The sequence below is a fragment of the Poecilia latipinna genome, unplaced genomic scaffold (genome assembly GCF_001443285.1).
Source record: "Poecilia latipinna isolate Pla-1442-1.1 unplaced genomic scaffold, P_latipinna-1.0 Scaffold1070, whole genome shotgun sequence".
Classification (NCBI taxonomy): Eukaryota; Metazoa; Chordata; class Actinopteri; order Cyprinodontiformes; family Poeciliidae; genus Poecilia; species Poecilia latipinna.
The window spans coordinates 42,295-65,877 of NW_015113686.1; the positions used below are offsets into that span (position 1 = coordinate 42,295).

Consider the following 23,583-nt stretch of genomic DNA (forward strand, 5'->3'; position numbering starts at 1 on the left):
ATACACCAAAAAACACACCGACGTTTGTGGTTGTATTATCAGATGTAAAAAATAAATAAATAAAAAAGTTGACAGATTTTAAATGGTTTGGGAAAAAAAGAGAGCAGATCCACTTTAAAAAATTGAGTTAATTTGTTACATGTAGTCAAATTAAGTTAGCTAAACTTACTTTATTTATGTTTATTTAGCATGACAACTTAATAAAGCTAATGTCTTTACTGGCATAAACTTGATTTGATTAACTCAATATTTCAAGTTAACTCACCCGTCTTTCAGTGGATGTAATGCTTCACCTGAGCTTTTAGACCTTTACACTGTGATAAGATGTGTTGTATCTTTGTTGTTGGGCTGATCGTCTTCTGTTCTTGTGGTTCGAAGCTCTAGCTGTTCATAAGGAAACTTGGTCAAATCCTACGTTTGTCGTTAAGTCACTCAGGTTACACAGAGTTTTTCCTTCCTGCTGCAGGACATGGACGCAGTTCTGAGGCAGGTCAGAGAAGAAGACGAGGGACAATCTCAGAAAAAACCCAAAGATAAGGTGAGGTTCTGCCTGTTGAACCCAAAAAAAGATCTAATTTTGATTCAAATACTTAAACACAACATGGGATAGCATCTGAAAAGCTCAGCTGGTGTATAAAAGGAATATTTCAAACATTTTCAAAAGTCATTCCTTTGTCATTCAGCAGTGATATTTGAGTAAAAAATAAAATGAGACTGTTTGAAAATGATGAACAGCATCTAAATCTTTTGGTTCCTGCAGAAGGGAATCATGTTTGAAATCCGGCTGGATGAAGAAGAAAAAGAAGAAGAAACAAAGGAGGAGAGGAAAAACGAACAGAAGCAGGTAGAAAAACTGAAACAAAGTCATTTTCGCTACATGTCTTCAGTTTTCTTCTCCTCTAACCAAACAGGAAGTGGATCCTCTCAACCGTACGCTAAGCTTCCAGGAAGGGGAGGAGCTAAAGCTCAAAGACTGGTCAAAGGAGAGAAAGGGGTTGAGCCAAAGGACCCCTCAGACTCTGCTGGACGCCCTGGCCAACATGGCCGTCAGCTCTGCGTACAGCACAGCGGCTGAGCCTTCAGAAGGTGCAGCTCACACAGCGACTGACGTATCCCATGTGATTTTAAAGCTCCTCATGTCTGACACACGTTTGGCCCCCAGCAGGTCGCAGGCAGTGGACCAGCGGCCCCCCCAGCTCCCTGCTGGACGCGCTGGCTCAGGCCGAACTCACACCAGGTCTGCACACGGGTCAGGTCAAAACACCAACAGGCAGGAAACTGAAGGCTAAAGACATTCACTGAACGTTGAACACTGAACTGTTTGTCCTCTATGAAGCCATGACGGAGGGAGAGGAGGAGACGGGAAAACGAGAGGAAGAGGAAGAGGAGGAAAAGGACTCGGATATAGAGATGGATGAAGAGCATCTGGAGTCGAGGTCTGATGATGATGACACGTGAGTTCATGCTTTAACTTCACTCTGAACCCAGATTGGTACAAACCACATATTTGTTTTAAAAGAGAGACAGCAAATACAAATTAAAGGTCACCTTAAGGCTGAACAATAAACATGTTTGTTACATTTTTTGCAAAAAACCCCCCCAAAACAACTATTATAATGAGATTTCAGTTAATCAGAATGAGGTGGTTTAGGTCTCTGTCACTTTAAATCCAAATGAGCTGCTGCTGGCCACACCCCCCAAATTCAACGTTTACACTCACTGCAAACAGATGCTCAATTATACAACCATGCGTCTTTGAAAAGTATTAGTAGAGCGTAGTGCACAAACAAAATGCACACAGCATTTTCATAACAACTGCAGTTAACAGTTACTTGATGATGCTATAAAATGATGCCGTGTGCCTGAAAAATGAATTCTGAATCTTTTAAATATAACAAAGGGAAGGTAAATGTAGGACTGATGTCGTGTTTTTCTTCAGGAACTTTGAGGAGTCGGAGGACGAGCTGAGAGACGCCGTGGCGGACTCCATGAGGAACCTTTACGTCATGGAGGACTCGAGCCCTGGAGAAAACACGCCGGAGGACGGCGAAGAAGAGGAGAGGAAGGACGGAGGAGCAGACGGCTCTTCAGGTCAACAAGCCCAAGCAGAGGTCAGCGGTTCAGAGTGTGAAGGCTCACCAAGTGGGTGTTTCTAGTAAACCTGAAGGGCCCCAGACTGACAAGAGCATCAGGCTGAAATGATTCAGTGGTTTGTTAACAGATGGATTATTCTGAATGAACTCCCTTTAAAAGTGTGAAAGAGGTGAAAGTTTTCACTCTGAAGTTTACATAGGGAGGGTTGAGTAAGCAGCAGTCCACAGTGGTATGACTCATGAAGCCTTGGCTACATATTCATGGTTTACATCTGGACTAAAATGGTTGGCTAGCCTGATTTTAAGTGCACAGTAATATAAATGTAGTTTTAAGAATGTAAAACATCTTTATTTACTTAAAAAAATAAATTAATTTAACAAAAAAAAGTGGCCTACCTGTCATTTAGTTTTCCAACATCACCTCTGATACCAAACACAAAGGGAGACACTGAATGTAACCATGACAGTCAGTCAGATTGTGAAATATACGTCTACATTTCATGTACAGCACTTTTCAAATGATTTCTGACAACAAACATTGAGAGAAAATCAATGGCCACCTTTCAGTGGAATCAATTTTACAACTTTTCACTTGTTTGGACTTTTACCTCATACCTGTCATATTCATTTCTGTGTTCAAAGTTGATGTAAAACAGTTTATTTGTTGTTCTAAGGCAACCAGCAGAACACAACAGTGACAAAAGGAAAATATTATCATTATTTAGGTACAAATGTTAACATTCTCCAGTTTTGACCAGTACTGTTCTTTTGATGCATTCCTGTTTTTTTCCAGCAGTAACGTCTCTGGAGGACTTTATGCTAGCAAGTCGTGCAAAGGTTATGCAAAACCTAACAGCAGTGAATGGAAGCAGCCAAAAGTATCACTTTTATTCACATAATCAGTTTGCATTTTACTTCTGATAGTTTAGTTGCACTGAAGTAATTTAGCTATTTTTCCTAGAAGGTGACTTGTCACTCTAATTCTACAAATTCAGTAGTCGACCATTTGTTTATTTTGCTCAGACACTAAGAAGAAACAAGGCTGTACTGAAGCTAATTACTGGGATCATTTCAGAGAGTAAACACCTGCTCAAACTTTAATGGTCTGTTTACCGCCTGCTTGGTTCAGTTAAGGAAGATAAATCTGCCCTGTTGTTCACCTGTTTATTTTCTGAAATCATTTTTCCTGCAAAGTAAGAGTGTGCAGTTTATCATTTCATATACATAACACCAGTAACTGTGAAGTATTTGGCTTCAATGTATAATATTAAACTTCGGAGTGTACTTTGAGACTCTTACCACAAGGGGGCAGCACACAAGAGATTATCAGCTGCATCTCTTACTTTTCTTTTGCTTTTATTGTGTATTATTCAAGTGCAAGTTTCTCCAGAAATCTAAGCATCCTCTATACACAGACTTAAACAGCATCAATGCCTCTTTAAAACGAGGGTTTGTAATATACCTTTTATTATATTATCATGCCCATCAAAAACAGGAATGCGAGGAGAGCAACAACATTCAGACATGGTAGATTTGGCCGTCACCTCAGATAAACCTTCATATTAAATATAACTATAGAGATTACATGAAGCAGCAAAAAGAGAAAGCCTCTTAACCTCTAATGACAGAAAAATCATATTTAAATAACCCATTTAATTTCTTTAGAAGTCAGAAAAAATAATTCTCTTCAAAATCATGTCGGTACTGACAGTATAACCCAGAACGAAACTCAGGAAAATCTCCGTTTTGCAGTTCCTATAATTCTCCCCAGATTAGTTGACAGTGAGTCTAATCCAAGTCCAGCTTAGTAAAAACAGAAACACTGGAAGCAAAGGGGAAACTAAACGCCTCGTTGCATAAACCAAGTCTGATTGACCCACATCCTGAAGTCAGGACGTGTGAGAACCAGATGATTGACAAATCAAACGACCGCAAAAACTTTCATTCATCTCTGAGTCAAATATCAAGATGATCCTCTTTAAATCTGACCATAAACATTTATCAGTTTCAACTACAACCTGGATTATCGTTCAATCAGTTCAGGAAACACACATCCACATACGGACCTCTTTAGCCTGGAACACGGCGTCATTCATACGACCCAAAGGCATTTTTACATATCAGTAACAGTCGCTGGGAATGTTTAGGTTTTTTCTCCTCAGTCTGTACAGAGCGGAGATTTTTATCTGGTTGAAAATCTGGAGAGCAAGCAGAGAAATTTGACTAATGTAGAAATGTCTTATTTCCTGGTAAGTAAGCTAATAATGAGGCGCTGTGTTGCGCTTTAACTGTTAGCTTAGCTTGTTTTAAACGGAATTAGATCACTGCCCAGTGATATTAGTGTAACTTACACTAATATCACTGAGAAGAAGAATGCACCTCTCCTGAGTTACACCTCAGGACAGGTGCATTCTTCCTGAGCTGCTTCTTCTGTTTTCGGATTCCAGCCTGCTAGCTTTCTGCTCAGACGGCCGTCTCTAGTCCCAGTTGGACACCAGGTCTCCTTCGCTCGTCCTCACCGCACCAGCTGACTCATCAGAGCCTCCGTGGCGGCGAGGAAACAAGCTTCGAACTCCTGGTCTGAGAACCGACCCACAGATTCCCGCGCTGCGCGTTTTATCTCCAGCCTAGCCGAAGGCGTCAGTGCCAGGATGATTTCCATGGCCGCGGCGTAGCTGTCCTCGCTGTCCGCCAGGAAGCCCGTCTGCCTGCCCTCGTGCGGCACCACGATGTCCAGCTTCGGGCCGCCTGACTTGTGGGCGAGGACGATGGTTCCCGCGGCCATGCACTCCACCACTCCTGGAACGACAGAGACAGGATGGACGTCTAAACCATGAAACCCGACGTACCCTTCAAAATAATAGCATGAAATTATTTAAAGAGAAATCAGGGTTTCTGCAGGTTTCACCAACTCAAATGTAAGACTTTTTAAGACCATCACAAATGGAATTTAAGACCTTTATCACCACAGAAATGTGCAAACATCGTCTAGCCAAAGATGCAATCAAGTTAGCTTGCTAGCAAGTGTATATTAGCAGCTAGTTAGCGGGGTTAGCGCAATAAAGATGTCTGCTTTTGCCTGACAGAAAAGTCCTGCAAATACACAGAATATACAAGATTAACTCGTTCAGCCAAGACAAAATTTAAGACTTGTGATGAATTATTTAAGGCCAACTTACTTTTTAAAGGAATTTCAAGGTCTTAATTTTAGGTACATGAATTTAAGAGTTTTTAAGGATGACAACCTGAGAAACATGCAACTCATGTACACTGAAAACAAATATGACTTGGGTAGTTATTATCCAAGTGAGGTAATCTAGATTTCTTCTGCTTTTGATGCATTTTGCTTGGAATCTTTATTTCCTCACTATTACTTCAGAATAAAATCCTGACATGGAGAAACTATAAAAATTCAGAAGTCAAATCAGATTAAATAACCTTAAATAATCTGAAAAGATTAATCAAATTGTGATAAATTGATTATTGAAATAATTGTCAAATACTTTAATCTCAGTCTGAGAATACAGACTCAAAGAGCAGGAACTAATTCCTGGAAATCTCTTATTTAGACATTTTTGTTACCAATTGGTTCATGTAAACGATAATCACCAGATCATCCCTCCACCAACCTCTCCAGTCTTTAGACGTGTATCAAATACTCATTTCCCCCCATGGTAACAGAGACATGGCCGTTTCTCGTGTTCTCACCGATGCCGAAGTGTTCGTTCCACATGGTGTGCAGGCCGATGGTGGCGCTCACCAGCTCCCTCTTCAGCTCGTCGAAGGGAACGTTGAGCTTGAAGTCGACGCGGTCGGAGACGCCGAGCTCCTGACAGAGGCCCCGCAGCATCAGCACCCGGTCCTCGTCTTCCTGGTTCCTGCAGCCGCCAATCAGCACCAGCCGCAGCGCCTCCCGGCCCCCGGGCCCGTCCCCCTTCCTGTCCAGCAGCTTGGCAAACGCTCTGATTTGCAGCAGGTGGTCCTTCTCCGGCCTGAACTGACCCACGGACACAATGGACTGGCACTTCGTGTCTCCTCCCGCTCTTCCTCTCCCGTCCTCTTCGCCCCCCAGCTCCTCCCAGTCCTCCTCCAGCTCGTCTTCGTCCTCCTCCCCCTCCAGCGGGACGTCCAGGAAGGCCCTGACGTCGCACGGCGGGTACACCACGCTGGTGCGGCCAGGGCAGCGCCACAGGGCCAGGATGTGCCCCAGCGTCCAGGTGGAGTTCACCATGACGACGTCGCTGCAGGAGCCGGCCAGGCCATAGAGCAGAGCAAAGAGGCAGTAGTACAGCACCTTCACGGCGCTCAGGACCGGGTTTCTGGAGATGAAGTCCGCGTTGTTGAACCTGAAGTTAAAGGTTTGGGGGAAAATATGTTAAAGTTTCTGCTAAGAATCAGAGAACGCTTCATTAAAGGGGCAGTATGCTGTATTTTCCAGCCACATGGAATCATTTTATAGCGCAATCAAGTAACTATGTTACCTTCCTATATATAAAATATGACTTAAAAGAAATTTGGCTGTAATTTAAGGCCTCTGTCTCTTTAAGAAGCTCCAGCTCTTTCTAAACTGAAAGAGCTAAAAACAGCATGATTTATTTTTTTTGCCTTAAAAGAAACTTGAAATTTAAAATTTAAAAAATGGTAAATTAAAAAAAAAAAAAAACTGACGGGATGATCGGAAATGTTACTTTTGACATTTCTGCACTACTTCTTCCATGAGAGCATCGATAAATATCAATAAATTTGAAAATATGACTAAATACAGTTACTGTGTGCAGCTTGTTGATATTAACCATTTTTTAACACTGTTTCAAATTAATGTTTTTCAAGAACAATGTGTGGTTTTATGACTGATGTGTCATTCATTCACACCCATAGAGTTTTCTTGAAAATAAGCAATAAATAGTTTTTAGGAGGAGTTTTGTTACGAAGGCGGAGCTGCATCCACCCGTGGCAGCTGAATGGTTGCTACGGGAGACTAAAGGATTTCCCAAACATTCATGAAGGAATCAAAGTGACACTCCAGGTGTGTTTTTGATGAGGGAACAAGATTAAAACTTGATGTAAAGCTGAACGGTGAGCTTTACCTGGGGTTCCTCTCTCTGACCACAGTCAACATGTCCGTGCTCACGGTGGGATAGTGGACGTAGCTCGCCACCTTGCAGCTTCCCAAGTAGCGGAAGATTGGAAGCGTGAAGGCGTAGCCCATGGAGTCGACGTACAGGTCAGGAACAAAAGCTGTGAGAGCTTCCCACCCTAAAACACACACACACACACACACTCTCCTCTGTTAGCTGCTTTATCTTACCAAGAAGAAGAAAAACCCCCAAAGATCCAGAAAGGCCTACGCTTGTAGAAGCACAGGTTACTAGTCGATTGACCTAAAACTGAGCCGTGGATCTTTTTACTTTTTCTAAACTCTTAACACTCAGCGCGTTTCATGTTCATGTCTTACCGAGGAACATGGAGCCCAGGCTCTGTCCCAGCAGGGTGAAGTGAGGGTACGAAGCGGCCTCCACCAGGCCGCGGTGACGCAGGAAGATGAAGGTGACGGGTCGGGGTAGAGTTATGTTGAAACGCTGCCGCGCCCCCTCCAGGACCTGCTCACCAGTCACTCCCTTATCCCCCGTGTACACCACAAAGGAGACATTGGGGTATCTGGAATAATGGGGAGGCAATGGTTGCCATAAGTTCTCCATTTTTAGGTTTTAAAATATTTAAAAAAGGAAGATGAAGGAAGACAGCAGACGGGTCAGGGAGAAGGTTCTGGAGAAGTTTAAAGCAGAGTTATCTTATCAGAGATCTGTTCAACCCATCGTCTAAAAAAGTTAGGTATATGGCACAACCACAAACCTATCAAGCATCAGTTACCAGGGCAACTGTCAGGCAAGCTCTCCATTCACTGACTTTAATGGAAGAAAACCTTTGAGGAAAAAAACCCATCAGCAAACGCCTGAAGGAAAGCGCTCTGATAAAAATGAGATCATAACGAAATGTTTTGACTCCATGAAGGTATGGGTGGGCATTTATCGTATCGTTTATCAATTATCGCAATAAATTTCTTAGAAGAATTTATTGATATGATAAATTCCAATTAATGATGTTTAAAATGAAATAAAACTATCCATATTGTCGAGATCAATTTTACTATATTTTCCACTGCTTGTTCAATGAGAGCATTAATACATAATACATTTGGAAATATGATTAAATGCAGTTTAGATTTAATTTCTCACTAGTGTCCTAAAGAAACTTTACAAATGGGAATGTTTTCTAGTGCAGCATTTGTGTTTCTCTATAATATATATAAATACCTAAAAAATAAGTAATCTCATCATTTTTATCGTACAATAAAATATCAGGATAAATTTTAAGTCCATGTGGACCACCCCTATATATGGAGGTTGAAAACTGGACATTACTGAGGTCTAAAATAGATTATTATACTCAAACAGGATTATGGGATCATGAGGTGCTGTGTCGCAGAGGGCCACGTCGACAGGCAGGTCACCGAGACCTGACGCCTGTTTGCTCTTATCTCCAGTTGTGTAAATAATTAAACCTTTGCTTTTTAAAGGTTTCTCGGTTATCTAGTGGCCTCTTATTGAACAGCAGACAAACAGGCACTAGAGAGAAGCGAGAGGAAAGACCGGGACTCGAACTCGGGACAACCGCATCGAGGACTGTAGCCTCTGAACACGGTGCCAGCTGAGCCACCTGAAACCTTTAATTCAGGTTCCTGTCAGTGACAGCACGGAGCAGATGTTATTTAGAGAAAAGGATGTGGCTGGGCTTTATTCCGGAGCGCTGGGTTACCGGTTCATGAGGGCCCTCAGGGAGCACCAGAGCACCCGCTCCCCGCCTCCTCCTGCGTTGCAGTACGGGTGGAAGAAAGCCACAGCCGGGCCGCCGTCCTGAGCGCGGCGGGTCTTGCGGCGACCCTGCAACCAGACGCGGAGCCCCAGCAGAACCAGGAGCAGCAGCAGGGTCAGGGCCAGGCTGAGGTAGACGCAGGGCATCACCAGGGACCACAGCAACCTGCGGCGGAGGGAGACGGAGAGCTGAGAGCAGGGCGGAAGGAGTTCACCTGGAACCTGTTTCAGTTTGACGTTAGCCTGCTACATGCTAGGCTAATCTTAGCACTGTCCCCTCAATTAAATTTTAAGCAGAACATGAATGCATTTCTCTCCGACACTTTCCTTCTATATGTTTGGTAAAAAACACAGCATATGTACCTCATCAAGTCGCAGAAGCACAGAGAGAAGTGGTGGTGGTGGTGATGTTCGTGTCCTGCCATTTTGTCAACACAGCTTCTGACGTGACGCCACAACCTGTCAGCTGACCCAGCCTCCGCTCTCTGATTGGCTCAGCGTTTTGTTTACCTGCACGTCATCAACATGTGATAGACTACTACTGCCCTCCGAGGGAAGCAAGCTGTGGTTCACGGCTGTGTGTTCAACAGTTTTTATGTACGTCACTACATTCAATTAATTCAGAAGCAAAAGACTGAAAGAAAGAAAAACAAATCACACTTAACAACCGCTTTAAAAGTGTCGCAATCTAGAAATGATGTGACGAAAAAGGGAACCTCCATCCTTGGTGCATTTCTTAACGTGAACCGGTGGGTCATCCAGGAAGCGGCCTATCAGAGTGACCTGCGCTTATGACGTCATTAAAAAAACTGTCAGTTATATTCCAAAGAGTCATTAAATGTCGCTATTCATATCATCAAAGTGTCTTAAGAGTGGTTGTGGCTGGTGGCCAAGAAGGATCTCCAGTAGCAGTCAGTTTTGCAACCCATCTGAAGAGGCCTCTGACATTCATGCGGTCAGGAGATGTTGGAGTACTACCGTGTATTTGAAAAGTGAATGCAAATTAGCACTAATAACGCCTGAAACTCCAAGGATTACATATTATTATATCTTGCCAAAACTGAATGTTGTGCAACTGAACCGTTGACAGTTTCATCTGCTAGAACTTTTTCCATCAATATTAAGGAATTACTAACTTAAAACAAGCTCCTATATATTGCTGAAAAGTTACTTTTAAGTAATTTTTTTCTTATTTCACATGTACAACGACATAGGTCAAAATACTTGGTAAGATTTTGTATTTTTACAGTGAACATGGCGAATTTACTATTTTCTAGTTTTGTTTCAGTTTTACTCAGAGAATTAAACACCAGTGTACAATACAGAAACATAACACACTGCAATCATAAATACCTATTTGGCTTTTTTGACCTAAAAGAAAGAAAAAAAAATCACTGGCAGTTTTTTTAACCTTTCTGTTCCCACGGTTACAATCATGTCATTATTCATCTATTCACCAGTAGATGACACAAACTCACACTTCCTTCCCTAGATCCGCCCAGTTGTGCGTAATTCATCTAAAGTTTCATCTAACCATTCTTTGTTTCTGTTTATCTTTTTTTATTATTATTTGTTTTATAATTAAGATGTAATTCACACTGTTGCTTTTTCAGATTTCTGCACAGATGCCATCCGTTTAGATGGGACAACATTTTATTTCCATGAAACTGAAATAAAATGTTTGGTGATGTTTCACCAGCCAGATGCCAAACCCACGTGGCAACAAGGAAATAAAATGCTAGTATTACTCAAAAAAAAAAATTTTAATATTGTATGCAAATGCAGTATTGGAGGATAATTTCGTTCCATGTTTTTGAATAACTTATTCACATGTGATTTTAACTGCATTTCTTATTCAATGCAAACTCTGCAATTGGGACTTTAGTGAAATATCGACAAAGTTTTGTGCCCATTTGTAATGGAAATAATGCAGAATGATTTATTCCAAGCATGCATTTCTTGTATGACTTGCGGGAAATGAAAACCCAAAATTCACTAAGACAATCTATCAAAGCAACCTGGGCTTCATTACACCTGGTCCCCTCCACGCCACACTGATGCAGCAAATCCTGCAAAAAGAAGCTCCAGCCTGGCACTGAGAGCAGAGAAATGTACAAACCTTTCAGAAGGCTGACATTTTTCCTCAAGACATCGGTTTTCATTGATCAAATGTGACGTTTTAGGTTTTTGAGACACTGAAAGTTTGGGATTTATTTACCTATAAGCCATAATCATTAAAAATAATAATAAAAAAAAAGCTTGATCTATTTTACTCTGTGTGTTATGAATCTCTATAAAACAACCATTTCCCTTTCTGAAATGACAGGCAAGAAATATTCCACCTTCTATTCGGCCAGTCATGATGAATTCTGCTGGACAATAAATCGTAAGAGAAGTTATCGCAATAAACGATAATATTGTTTTTGAGACCATTTTCAAGTAATGAAAGGTAAAGGCATAATAATGCAAGAACACATTATCAAAGATCACAGAATGTTAAATTCTAATGAAAACTTACTGGAAAATATTGTAAATATCCCAAATAAAACAGGAACAACAAATTAAATGAATTATGGAGTCTCTGTAAACAAAACTGTCCTTCAAAAAATGAGACCAAAACACCAGACTGAAGACTTTTATCATCCAGTTTTTGGTAGAAACAGAGAAAAAAGAAAAACGATAAATCGTGCAAATGAAAATAATCGAGTTCATTTTAATTTATCACGATTCTATGATTTATTGCGACAGGCCTACGCCGTTTTTTACACAACGTTCTACTTTTCAGACATGGACCAGCAGTGAGATGTTGTCACCAGAGCCCCACGAAACCGACTGCGGAGGTCACCTGAACTCGCAAGCTCGCGCGCATTGCCATATAAAGACAAAAGCTCTTTGATTCCTGTTTCTAAAGTGCCACATGTCACTTCCTTCCTCGTAGATTTGAATAGATGAGTCGAGGCCCCTTCAGACCGAGCCGATTCAGAGCGCTGCCTGTCGAGCGGTGAGCAGCAACAGCAGCCGGACGGACGGACAGAAAAAAAGCACCCGCTTCACCTTCCAACCCCCTCGCCTCGTCTCTCAGGTAAGGCGGCGGAGGTTGGATCAGGTTCGCCTCGCATCCGTTTGTGCGTCTGCTCAGGTATCAGGTGAATTTAGAGGAAGTAACTCCTCTGATGAAAAGGCAAATGAAAAGGCAAAGAAGGGGGAAACTAGAGTCTCTGTGACTTTCTGCAATCCTTACCCTGACTTTCTGCACAATTAGTTATTTTTGCTTTAATATTTTTGAAGAAACTGCCGTCATGCACAACAAGATGCACTGGAAAACTGCTCAGCGACTAAATCATATTAAATGATTCAGCAGCTGCTCATGTACAAGTAAGAAGACGAGGGCAGATGGAGGTCTAAGACGAGAGGAAGGAGCAGCTTGAAGCGCTGCAGTTAGCAAGAAAGGAAGTTTGTGGTTAGCCTCGCATCAACTGAAAAAAAAGGAAAAAAAACTGTCTGAGGCAGCGTGGGCCTACAAGAAACCTCGGCATTATATTTATGATTAATAAGCCTTCTTTTTTCTTATAAGATGACCTAACCCAGGGATGCGTAAACACGTGTGTGACACGGGTCTGCGAGCTGCTCTGCTGTAATCCATGCAGTTTTCTGCACACTGAACCTCTGCTGATGGCTAACATGCAGATTCAAATATTTATTTATTTATTTCTGCAAAAACGGTGCAAAAAAGAGTGAAGATGGAAGTCATTTTCCCCTTTCTTGCATTTTCACTGACATGTTAAGATGCAGACAGGAAGCAGGTTAAAGAAATAAAGTGCAAAGTGTTAGCCGCGGTCTGAGGCAGGAGAGGTGTCACGTAGACACAAAACAGACTCTGAAAAGTCACATTTGTTTGAAATAAATAAATAAAAAAAATCACCTAAAATTCAAGAGACATCTCATTTGAGACTTATGTTTTCTTCTTCTGTGGTACATCAGTGGAGTTTACAAATGTTAGCTCCCCCTGCTGCCTGCTCCTTTAAAAAACAAAACCTATAATTGAAAAATTATTTAAAAGCACAATTGTCTCAATCAAAGAGGTCGTCCAAACAATGTGGGTGTTATTTTATTGTAATGTTGATCTAAGGGAGTGTTATTAGTCACTTTTTATTCAGTTTCACGGAAAAACGTTTGTGTCTTGAGTCAAATATTCTTGGAGACGAGCACCAACGTCAAAATACATAAATGCCTGATTTGAAGTAACATCTACCTCCTGTGAACATGCAAACTAACTGTATAAATCTAAAATCTGAGCTCCTGCAACCTGTTAGCGTTTTAGCATCAAACTGTTATTAAATATAGAAAATTCAAAACACGGGACATGCCTCCTGAGATAAACTTTAACCTTTTACGTTTCTGACTTCATGAAAAACTGTCTTCAGCAGAAATAGCCAAACAAACTTCTGATTATAACATAACATGCTCATGTTTGGGGTTTTGCATGCAGAGAGAGGAGATGCAGCAGGAATATGTTTTTTAACATAAAGGTGTGAACATAAAAAAACAAAAGGTGTGAATTTCCTGCAGAATGGCAGAGAAGCTCTGCAGAATAACTACGATTCTTAGCAACACAGGAAGGAAGTTTTAAGAAGCAATGTGAGCAGATGCTTTTAAGAGCTGATAGAAATCTGTACAGGCTGCGCTGCATGTAAAAACGGGAGATAAACGGCAGAGAAGCCATAATTGGTAACAAATCTCACACTTTAAATGTCAGGCAGTCGTCTACCGTTTTGGCAACACATTAAAAGTCAGTGAGAAAACGGCAGAAAAACTGGTCAGGTTTGCAGTTCGGCAGAGTCAAGTTTCATTTCTGCTTCCAATCTGCTGTCCGCTGCAAGAAACAACTTCCCCGTTTTCACTGACTCGACGTCTCATTTTATATCATTTACTTTTCTTTTACTTAAACATCTACCTGTGCACAAACTCAGACTGCACCGGAAAGCACGTGACTAAAAAGCAACTGGACTTCACCATATTTGTAATCCTATAATGACTAGTTCTCTTTATTTTGTCATTTTAGCATCTTGCTAACTCATGTTATACACTATTATGTCTCTTACAATACAATAAAGTCAACAGCAGCTTCTCTGACAGCGATGTTTTAACAGGATATCGTTTCAACAGATAGAAGCACTTCCTCTTACTGATCTAAAATCAGTTCTGTTTGTGTGAACCATCCAAGCTGTCTCTAAAGAACGGCTTAACTGAGAATTAAAATATGAGCAACCCCTTCAAGGGTGAAGTAATTTAATATTTCACCGTCTTTTTTTTTTTTTAATTGTTTCATCATCAAGCTCGTCCTTCACTGCAAAGGAGCAGGAAGTTAAATCACTGACACCTAACGAGCTCGAAGTTGATTCTTTTGTGGTTTAAAATGTCCTGCAAACTGCCAAAAAAGGATCTGCGAACACGCCGACGCGTTCGGGGTGAATCATCACACCCTAAAATAAAATGTCCTTCATGTCATATGATAATCGCTAAAGCAGATGAAATGTCACTGGTCTGACCTTTTCTGTTTTCTAGAGAAACAAAAATACCTTTATGAACTTTATGAATGGTTTCGTTTGAGTGAGAAATGTGGGTTTATCTGTTCATTGGCAAAATAAATAGGAATTCGTCCTTCGCCACAATAAACAAAATGTTCATTTCCCTGTCTGATCTTTTAGCCACTCTTCTATGGCCTCATGATGGCTTCTTTCTTGAATTAGCTAATAATCGTTAGCCAACTCACAGCTAGTGACTGAATAAAATCCTTACTGAAACTCAGACACATTGATGTAGAAGATGAGTTCAACCAGAAAAAACTAATTAATGTCAGCTATTCCACTTCTCTGCAGCGACATGGTTTTGTTCCAGTGCCTGTTGCAGATCGAAGCTCGCAAACTCAGCATGCGTGTCTTTCTTTCACTGGCCAGGACTGTAATATCTGCATCTTTGACCGGCTGAAAAGACGTCAGCACCATCTGCTGCTGTCAGGATTCAAACTTTCTTTTTGAAAGTCTGAAAGTCTTTTTGCTAACCTCAGGTTTTATTTGATTACAAAATATTAAAAATATATTCAGGTAAAAAATGAAGAAAGAAACAGAAAGACTTCCTGAAGTAGGAATTGTTAGCGTATTATTATTATTATTATTATTATTTGCTACTGATTATTATCTGCTGGATAAAACTTTTTGTTTTTGCACTACTCATAGTTTTAATGTCATCATCAATAAATGCATAACTTATATTTCTTAGCTTGCTTCTTTAGTGTTTAGCTAACATGGCTAATCCCAGTTAACTAATATGACGTAGCATTAGCTGCAACCGACTCTCTGGGTTCATCTGCTTCAGTTTGTGTTACCCTTTGACTTTCTTAAAAACAAAAGGCGTCGTTTCACTGTTTTTGCTTTAAGTTACAGCTAATTTATTTCATATTTACCTTTTAACAGGATTCTAAAAAAAAAATAAAAAATTCTGAGTATCACAAAAAGCCAACACAAGTAGTGCAGGTGCTACTTGCACCATAGTTTAAGAAACACGGCTGTAAAATCCTGCAGTGACCAAGCAAATTATTATTCTGACAGTAAATTGTGAACGTTTTTGCTAAAACCTTTTTAGCAGTAATAGTTATGTGGTTTTTGAGTGCTCTTGTTTCTCACTGAAGACTGAAAGGTTGTGTTATTAAAAAACAAAAAACATCTCAGTCCGCTCCATAAATGAGGGTTCTTCTAAAGTGACCCGTTTAAGGGAAGATCTCAGTTCGTCTGTCCAGTAGGAACTGGTAGGTTACCATGCAGATCTTGCTGTCTGCACAGCAAGGAGATATAAAGAAGTGGTTGTTTTTCAGACAGGAAGTGCTGCAGCAGGGGGAAGTTTCAGAGTGGCAAAAGTGAGAACTATGAAGGCTTTACATCACATCACTAAATTAGAAGATCTGATCATATTGCTTCTGGCCTGAAAGACACCTCCGCCTTATGGAAACGTTTCGTCTCTTCTTGGGTCAGTTTTAGGGTCCAGTTGCCAACATGGCCGCCACAAAGATCTCTGCCGAGGAGCTGGAGGAACTCAAAGAAGCTTTCGCCAAAATTGGTAAGAGAATCGACTTTGTTGTCATTTCCTCTTGTGTTTTTAATAGAGGAAGGATGAATGAGGAACTGCTGCTGGTTTTCTCAACAAGGCCCTCTGTATGATTGTTCTAAACTTTAACTGCTTCAGTTTTAAGAACAGATCGTAGATTGTAAAATATACAAAACACCACACTTAGAGTCCTTCTCGTCTCTCTGTCAGACGTGGACGGCAACGGGTTCATCAGCAAAGATGAGCTCAACGAGTTGTTCAGGGCCGCCAACCTGGCTCTGCCCGGATACAAGGTCCGGGAGATCGTCCAGGAGCTGACCAAAACCAGCGACAGACTCACCTTCGAGGAGTTCACCGAGGTCAGCTGGGTCAACGGAGACGTCGCTTCAGTCGACGAGTGTCCAGTCAGCTCATTTCTCCTGTTCTGTTCCCTTGGTCCAGATGGCGCACAGTCTGAAGAGCAGCGACGTGGCCAAGACCTTCAGGAAAGCCATCAACAAGAAGGAAGGAATCTGTAACGTGGCAGGAACGTCGGAGCAGTCCGGCACGCAGCACTCATACTCAGGTGAAAACAGCTGAAGGCGGCTTAACTTGAAAATGGAGGTTCACCTTCTGCCTTGAAAATGCAAAATCAACAAGAAAACTGTTTTGCTTTTAACTCAGAATTTGAATACCATCAAGTTAATTGAACAACAAGAGACAATTTGTCTAATCGTTGTTCTTTAAGTTCTGATAGCTCATCAATATTCAATTGTGTTGTTTGTTTTAGTATAATACCGTCATTGAAACCAAACAATTATTCTACAAGATGCAAAATTGTCCTCACCAAGCTGAACAAGCACCAGTTTGTGTTTTCACTCACACTATCAAGTTAAAATATTTTCAATTAAATTCTTGATTCAGTTTCCATGAACAACATATCTGACTGCATTTTATTAAACATCACATCAAACCATTCAGTTTGAGCAGGACTCAAACAATTTGAGAAAACATTATCCTCAATCAATGCAAGCGGACAGTTGGTTTAAAATTAATATTTACCTCAAGAAACAGAAGGGCGTGTCGTCGCGTGGCGGGGTTCTTGGAGCGCGTGCCGCTACAGACCTGGACGCGGCACTCGTCATGTCTCCCCCTCTTCCTGTCATATTACTGTCTTTAAAAAAGACAGGTAGTGCAGTTCACCGAGAAAATACGCAAGAGTCGAAGCGTCGCGTGCCGCTAGCGCAGTGGTTAGCGCGGGCTAAATTCCTGGACGTGGGTTATCCTGAATTTAACTTCCGGTCTTGGTTCCTTCGCCGGACGTCAGTTTCCCTCCTTCTCTCTGCCCCCTTCCTGTCGGATTACTGTCAGATACAGGCCACTAATGCCAGAAAAAAATTCAAACAAAAAAAGAGCATCTCACTCAGAGTGCAGCACAAAATACTAAAACCTGCCGCTAAATACCCTAAAAAATAGTTCCCACTCCCATCTCCTCCTTTCATTTAAGTGCTAACTTAAAAACCCTCCCTTGCTTAATACTTAGAGAAATGACAAAATTACCAAAAAGTTAACAAAACTAGCTACTGTAAGTTATCTTTCACAAACTCACACACTGTAAGTTATCTTTCACAAACTCACGATTTATTTGACTTACACAGCAGAAGTTAGTCCACAACAGAATGCTGTTCTAATGTTTTACGGTGTACTCTAGGCACAGGTTCACACAGTGTACACTACAAACTACACCATGTTGTTGGCACAACTAAAAACTATTAATTTTTTCTCCCACTCAATAAAAAAACTCAACTTGGATTTTCAAAGAGGAATGCAAAAGAGGTCAATTTATTTTCAGCGTTCTTACACATTCTACCAGGTCTGCATCAAATCAGACTCCAACAGATGATAAAATTGATTGAATTTTATTTTTTAAATTAATGCCTAGTTGAATGTGTGTGAATGTGTTGCTGAGTGTTTTGATACTGTGATGACCTGGGATCTGATGAGGTGTGATTTGTTTGGTCCACAGAGGAGGAGAAGGTGGCCTTTGTGAACTGGATCAACAAAGCTCTGGAGAAGGATCCGGACTGTAAGCACGTTATTCCGATGGATCCCGACAACAACGACCTGTTCACCGCCATGGGAGACGGAATCGTCCTCTGGTAACTTCCATACTTTCAATTACCTCCACTTCTCTCAGGTTGTTGGGTCAGAAATGGGTTAAAAAGATGCGATCGCAACCATGTTTATTGGCCTAAATCTGCTCCATCTCTCCTGTTAGCAAAATGATCAACCTGTCCGTCCCAGACACCATCGACGAGAGAACCATCAACAAGAAAAAGCTCACCCCATTCACCGTCCAGGTGAGACACCTACGACTGCAAACTCTAACATTCCTGCAGGTCGTCTGCATGGGCGCTAAATCTGCTTGTTGCGCGTTTGGGTCTAACAGGAGAATCTGAACCTGGCTCTGAACTCTGCGTCAGCTATCGGTTGCCACGTGGTGAACATCGGGGCTGAGGACCTGAAGGAGGGCAGGCAGCACCTGGTCCTGGGTCTGCTGTGGCAGGTCATCAAGATCGGCCTGTTCGCCGACATCGAGATCAGCAGAAACGAAGGTGGGTGTTCGGATAAAGCCGAGATTTAAACTCATGAAATTTGTGACAGAAAAGCACCCAACCATACTGCAGACTTCTAAGTCTTCAGCATAGGAGACAGGACAGTCTGAGGTATAATTGTAATGGTTTTACTGGTCTGTGCAGCACTGATCGCTCTGCTGCGGGATGGCGAGAGTCTGGAGGACCTCATGAAGCTTTCCCCAGAGGAGCTGCTGCTGCGTTGGGCCAACTACCACCTGGAGGAAGCCGGCTGTGGAAAGATCAACAACTTCAGCTCCGACATCAAGGTGACAACAAAAACATCTGCTCCAAGCACACATACACACTCGCTAGCAAAAGTGTTTATGAAATTTCTTCCATTTTGTTACCCCACAATCACAACTTCACTGGATTTTATGTGATAAATTGACACAAAGTAGTGCCTCTACCGTAAGTGGAAGGAAAATTACTCCTGTTCAGTATCAGTTATAAATGGGTCATACAAGCCGTCTGTTAAAAGCTAAATAAGCTAGCTTGAAGTTGTTGTTGAGCCTGGGTTAACTTCTTCAATCGGGTTTATTGCAGGACTCCAAGGCGTACTACAATATCCTGAACCAGGTGGCACCCAAAGGAGACGAGGATGGAGTTCCTCCCATCGCCATCGACGTGTCAGGAATCAGGGTGAGATTTTATCAACCAATCAGAATCGTTTGTTCCGGAGAGAAGTCCCACCTTCCTGACGCCCCAGACTTTCATTCATGTCTCTGCAGGAGAAAGAGGACCTGAAGAGGGCTGAATGCATGCTGGACCAGGCTGACAAGCTTGGCTGCAGGCAGTTCGTCATGCCCGCCGACGTCGTCCGCGGCAACCCCAAGCTCAACTTGGCTTTTGTTGCCAATCTGTTCAATAAGTACCCAGCTCTGAAGAAGCCAGAGAACCAGGACATCGACTGGAGCTCCATCGAAGGTTCGTCTACATCTTCCAAAGACCCGGGTCTCCTCTGTCGTTTCTTACTGTGCAGGTTTGTTTTGGGGGAAGTTTGATCAGTTTTTGCCTGTAGGTGAAACTAGGGAGGAGCGAACCTTCAGGAACTGGATGAACTCTCTTGGTGTCAACCCTCGTGTCAACCATCTCTACGCGTAAGAAAGCTCTGTTAGGCATCCACCTGTAGCCTGCCGATAACCACAGAGACTAATGGACAATGTGTGTGTGTTACAGCGACATTGATGATGCCCTCGTCATCTTCCAGCTGTATGAGAAGATCAAAGTACCAGTAGACTGGGACAGAGTCAATAAGCCTCCCTACTCTAAACTGGGCAGCAACATGAAGAAGGTACAACAGGAAACTTCTGATTTGAAGACTTTCTCTCTGTCCTTGGACTTGAACTAACCATCTGCTGTTCTGGTTTCCAGCTGGAGAACTGTAACTATGCAGTGGAACTGGGCAAAAAGGAGGCCAAATTCTCTCTGGTTGGCATCGCGGGTCAGGACCTGAACGCAGGAAACCGAACCCTCACCCTCGCTCTGCTCTGGCAGCTCATGAGGAGGTAACCTCTCATTCCAGTTTTCTTCTAACACGTTCCTTTAGGGAAGATGTTTTCCATCTGAGTGTCCAGATCCATGGGACTTATTGAGGACCAATGCCATATTGAGAAAATCCAACCTAAATATTAATAGCTTGATCTTCCTGAAGTAATTTTAGCTTTTATTGCTATTGCTTGAATATTCCATTACTCTTGGACGTTTCATGGAGATTTCTTTTAGCCTCAGGACAACTTATCTTGGTACACGCAAGGTTCATCAAAACAGCACGCTGTATATGAAGTTTATGCCGAGGGCTGTAGGCTTGTCTGCCTTCCACAGGCCATGGGATCCTTATTATAATGGATGGTATGATAAACTCTATGAAACACCAGTAAATTCATTGGGATTCTGCCAAAAACTGGTTTTACAACAGGATACAATGTGGAAGTCCATGGCAAGATAACTAGGAAAATGCTTCACCAGACAGGAAATCTGCCTTCTTCCAAGGCCAAATCAGTCCTAAAACTTAAAGAGAGGACCCAGGACTAGCTTATCTAGAGAGACCTTAAGAGCGTTGTAGGAGACCCATTGCTGTCCTGTTTTTAAAAAGAAGTGGAACAAACTATTGACAACATTGGTATCAATATTTGTGCCACCTGTGTTTTTGTTGCAACAATGATTTCTAATCCACAGAATGAGGGTTTGGTTTGTGGGATCATCGGTACTGCAAGAAAATATGAATGTACCTGAAAGCTTTTTACACATCTTTAACTAGGGGTGCCATCTTTCCACTGGTTGTTGCGTCACACCTTCATCCGTCTCTTCCTCAGGTACACCCTGAACATCCTGGAGGATCTGGGTGACGGACAGAAGGTTATAGATGACACCATCGTATCCTGGGTCAATGGAACACTCACAGAGGCTGGAAAAGGCACGATCTCAAGCTTCAAGGTAAATCACCCAAACAAGTCATCCTTTAGGTCAGGAATTCTGGGTAATATGATGCTGTAGCATGAAGATCAAGTTTCCTTTTACGTATTATAATAGATGGTGGCGCTGTTCACCACATAAACACTTTAGAGGTTGAACATTTCCATTGAACAACCTCAGATGATGCCTCTGTGTGTGTGCAGGACATGTCTATTAGCAGCAGTATGCCGGTTCTGGATCTGATCGACGCCATCCAGCCCGGATCGATCCGATACGACCTGCTGAAGATCGAAGACCTCACAGAGGAGGAGAAACTCAACAACGCAAAGTATGAACACGAGTTTCGCACTTAAGATATTTGAGCAGATTTAGATCAGGAAACAGCTCCAGAAGACTCAAGAGTCAGGTCTAGATTGGTTCCTGTGTTTCACCTAACCTGAGCTGTAACACTGTGTCACCAGGTACGCCATCTCCATGGCCAGGAAGATCGGCGCCCGGGTGTACGCGCTGCCCGAGGACCTGGTGGAGGTCAAACCTAAGATGGTGATGACGGTGTTCGCCTGCCTGATGGCACGTGGCATGAGGAGAGCCTAAAGAGACCGGACGAAGCCTTTGCCGTTTGCCTGGTGAACCTGAGAGCAAAGGGGAGGAGCAGCACTCATCTTTTCTTCTTTAAGCAAGGAGGTTGTGAAACTTTACAAAACCAGTTTGTTACACCATTTTAAACTCGGACAATATCTTAAAAACATAAAGCACCTGTACAGTACAAACAATTTAACAATAATCCAACCCGTCCCAGTGACTGATCAGCTAATCCACAACATAAATTAGAGGCTTCATATTAAAACACAGTATTATTTATTTGTGTTTGGGTCCAGTTGATCTGAATTGTCAGCTTCAGATGCCATATCATGAAGAATTTTTGCTTCCATTTCATCCCACTAAATCTAATTTCTAGTAACAAAGCCATAATGCTCTGTAAATGTGAATGGATTAGCCTTCTGTTCATTCCATGTCTACAATAAATAAAGAAATTGTTTTTATTATAACGTTGGTGGCGTTTCATTCATTGACTTATCCTGACGTAAAGAACTGAAACCTCACAGGGTTCTGGTCCAACATGGTCCAGGAAAGTTAATTGTTACTATGGTTACGTGTTAATGGACAGAATATTAACCAGATACTGAGAAAGACAAAACGTTTAAAAAGATATGCATGGAGTTAATTCTCACCTAGAAAAAGTTAAGTTTGAGTGAAAGAATGAAAACAATCGAGTCAAACTAGCTGGATTAGCTCCGTGTTTGCTAGCTAGCACAGCTGCTACACCACATTCTGCTAAATAACTAAGACAAAAGATTACATCATCTTTACTGTACCTGTTTCTGTCATCTTTTTATTCCTTGAGCACCAGGCAATTTGAGCCGTTTTGTACATTTTTGTAACTTACAAAACTCACCTCACTCAGTAGAGCGAGCAACGGAGCAATGTGTGGTAAACAGGAGCCAACAGCTGAGCAGTGTCATTTTTAACCCTTGTATGTAGAAATGGGGTCCAATCGACCCCACACACGTAAAACCTGTATCATTGCCTCAGTCCTCACACGCACAAGGGTCAAATATAGACTTTAATATTTTTTGCCATTCCGCTAAATTAGTGTAGATTTTTTTTTATATTAGAAAATTATTTTTAGAACCTATTAGTTTTTTTCATGGCGCCCTTTAAGACTCCTGCCAACCTTAGCAAGTGAAGTATAGTGAAGACTGGCGCTAAGGTGATAGTCTTTCAGAAAACCTTTGGAAAACCATTGGGTTACAAAACAGCACCCAATGAAAGAAAGGACTACATCGGGCTTCAGTGTCTCCCTGCTTCACTAAATCTGATTTAAATAATTAAATTCCTTCCTCAGGATGTCATCAAGCTCTGCCGGATCCTGGTTGAAATGTCATCATTTCAATCAGGTGTGCTGAACCTGAAAGATCCAAAGCGTGTCAGATACTGGTCCTCAATGACACTCATGACTTCCTTCCTCCAACAGTTTACCTGAGAGCTGCGCCAACCTGGTGACCAATAATATTTCACTCAGCTACACAAATCCATTTTTAACTTCTCTAACGTAAAAGTTCATGGTTGATATTTTCGTCACATTAAATGGCTGCTTCTTCCTATCCAAGTTAGTGAACTTACAAGTAAACACAGTTGTGTACAAAATATAAAAACTCCCCTCCTCTCCACAGATTAACTCAAACACACCCAGCTTAGATTATGCAGCAGAACTATGATTTGAGTTCTGAAGCGGCTTAGTCAAAGTCTAAACTTAAAACCCAACTATAACTGCTGTTATAACCTTTGACTGTTCACACTTAAATGAAATTAATTAAAGCAATTCTGCAAAGAACTGTCTGCATGTCTCCATGGAAACGATATGATTTCAGCTTTGTGGGAGGAAGTGAAACAAACGATCAGTGTTCCTGAGCCACCAACCTCAATGTG

The 23,583-nt window shown here is 41.8% G+C and overlaps 3 protein-coding genes across 5 annotated transcripts in view; 2 read left to right on the forward strand and 1 right to left on the reverse strand.

Annotated features, from left to right (window-relative positions):
* Positions 1 to 2,495, forward strand: part of LOC106959337 (serine/threonine-protein kinase Nek5) — a 20,435-nt gene extending 17,940 nt beyond the window's left edge. For 2 of the 3 annotated variants that reach the window (XM_015051851.1, XM_015051853.1), the window contains exons 20-25: positions 467 to 538; positions 761 to 844; positions 912 to 1,086; positions 1,163 to 1,237; positions 1,337 to 1,454; positions 1,940 to 2,495. In XM_015051851.1, coding sequence (XP_014907337.1) covers positions 467 to 538; positions 761 to 844; positions 912 to 1,086; positions 1,163 to 1,237; positions 1,337 to 1,454; positions 1,940 to 2,156 — 741 coding nt within the window. In that variant the 3' untranslated portion in view covers positions 2,157 to 2,495. The remainder of the gene's footprint in view (positions 1 to 466; positions 539 to 760; positions 845 to 911; positions 1,087 to 1,162; positions 1,238 to 1,336; positions 1,455 to 1,939) is intronic. The other variant, XM_015051852.1, reaches the window with a different exon arrangement.
* A 937-nt stretch (positions 2,496 to 3,432) lies between these two features.
* LOC106959338 (GDP-Man:Man(3)GlcNAc(2)-PP-Dol alpha-1,2-mannosyltransferase-like) lies at positions 3,433 to 9,494 on the reverse strand. The gene is made up of 6 exons (XM_015051854.1): positions 9,329 to 9,494; positions 8,910 to 9,131; positions 7,549 to 7,751; positions 7,181 to 7,349; positions 5,802 to 6,439; positions 3,433 to 4,892 (listed from the first exon to the last, which is right to left on the reverse strand). The coding sequence occupies exons 1-6, from the start codon at positions 9,388 to 9,390 to the stop codon at positions 4,609 to 4,611; spliced, it is 1,578 nt and encodes a 525-aa protein (XP_014907340.1). The 5' UTR covers positions 9,391 to 9,494; the 3' UTR covers positions 3,433 to 4,608.
* A 2,413-nt stretch (positions 9,495 to 11,907) lies between these two features.
* On the forward strand, positions 11,908 to 22,142 carry lcp1 (lymphocyte cytosolic protein 1 (L-plastin)). Its single transcript, XM_015051846.1, has 16 exons — positions 11,908 to 12,047; positions 15,994 to 16,078; positions 16,277 to 16,425; positions 16,508 to 16,631; positions 18,072 to 18,204; positions 18,324 to 18,405; positions 18,495 to 18,660; positions 18,805 to 18,947; positions 19,225 to 19,320; positions 19,410 to 19,605; positions 19,700 to 19,778; positions 19,858 to 19,972; positions 20,053 to 20,186; positions 20,994 to 21,114; positions 21,297 to 21,421; positions 21,555 to 22,142. The coding sequence occupies exons 2-16, from the start codon at positions 16,015 to 16,017 to the stop codon at positions 21,685 to 21,687; spliced, it is 1,860 nt and encodes a 619-aa protein (XP_014907332.1). The 5' UTR covers positions 11,908 to 12,047; positions 15,994 to 16,014; the 3' UTR covers positions 21,688 to 22,142.
* The last annotated feature ends 1,441 nt before the right edge of the window (positions 22,143 to 23,583 follow it).

Bases quoted from the DNA above. Each gene is read 5' to 3' on its own strand.
- LOC106959338 (XM_015051854.1), bottom strand. From the start codon at position 9,390: ATGGCAGGACACGAACATCACCACCACCACCACTTCTCTCTGTGCTTC. The intron at 6,440-7,180 runs GTAAAGCTCACC...CTTTAACTTCAG, and splicing joins GTCAGAGAGAGGAACCCCAG to GTTCAACAACGCGGACTTCA. The intron at 4,893-5,801 runs GTGAGAACACGA...CTGTCGTTCCAG, and splicing joins GAACGAACACTTCGGCATCG to GAGTGGTGGAGTGCATGGCC.
- lcp1 (XM_015051846.1), top strand. From the start codon at position 16,015: ATGGCCGCCACAAAGATCTCTGCCGAGGAGCTGGAGGAACTCAAAGAA. The intron at 19,606-19,699 runs GTTCGTCTACAT...TTTTGCCTGTAG, and splicing joins CGACTGGAGCTCCATCGAAG to GTGAAACTAGGGAGGAGCGA. The intron at 21,115-21,296 runs GTAAATCACCCA...GTGTGTGTGCAG, and splicing joins GCACGATCTCAAGCTTCAAG to GACATGTCTATTAGCAGCAG.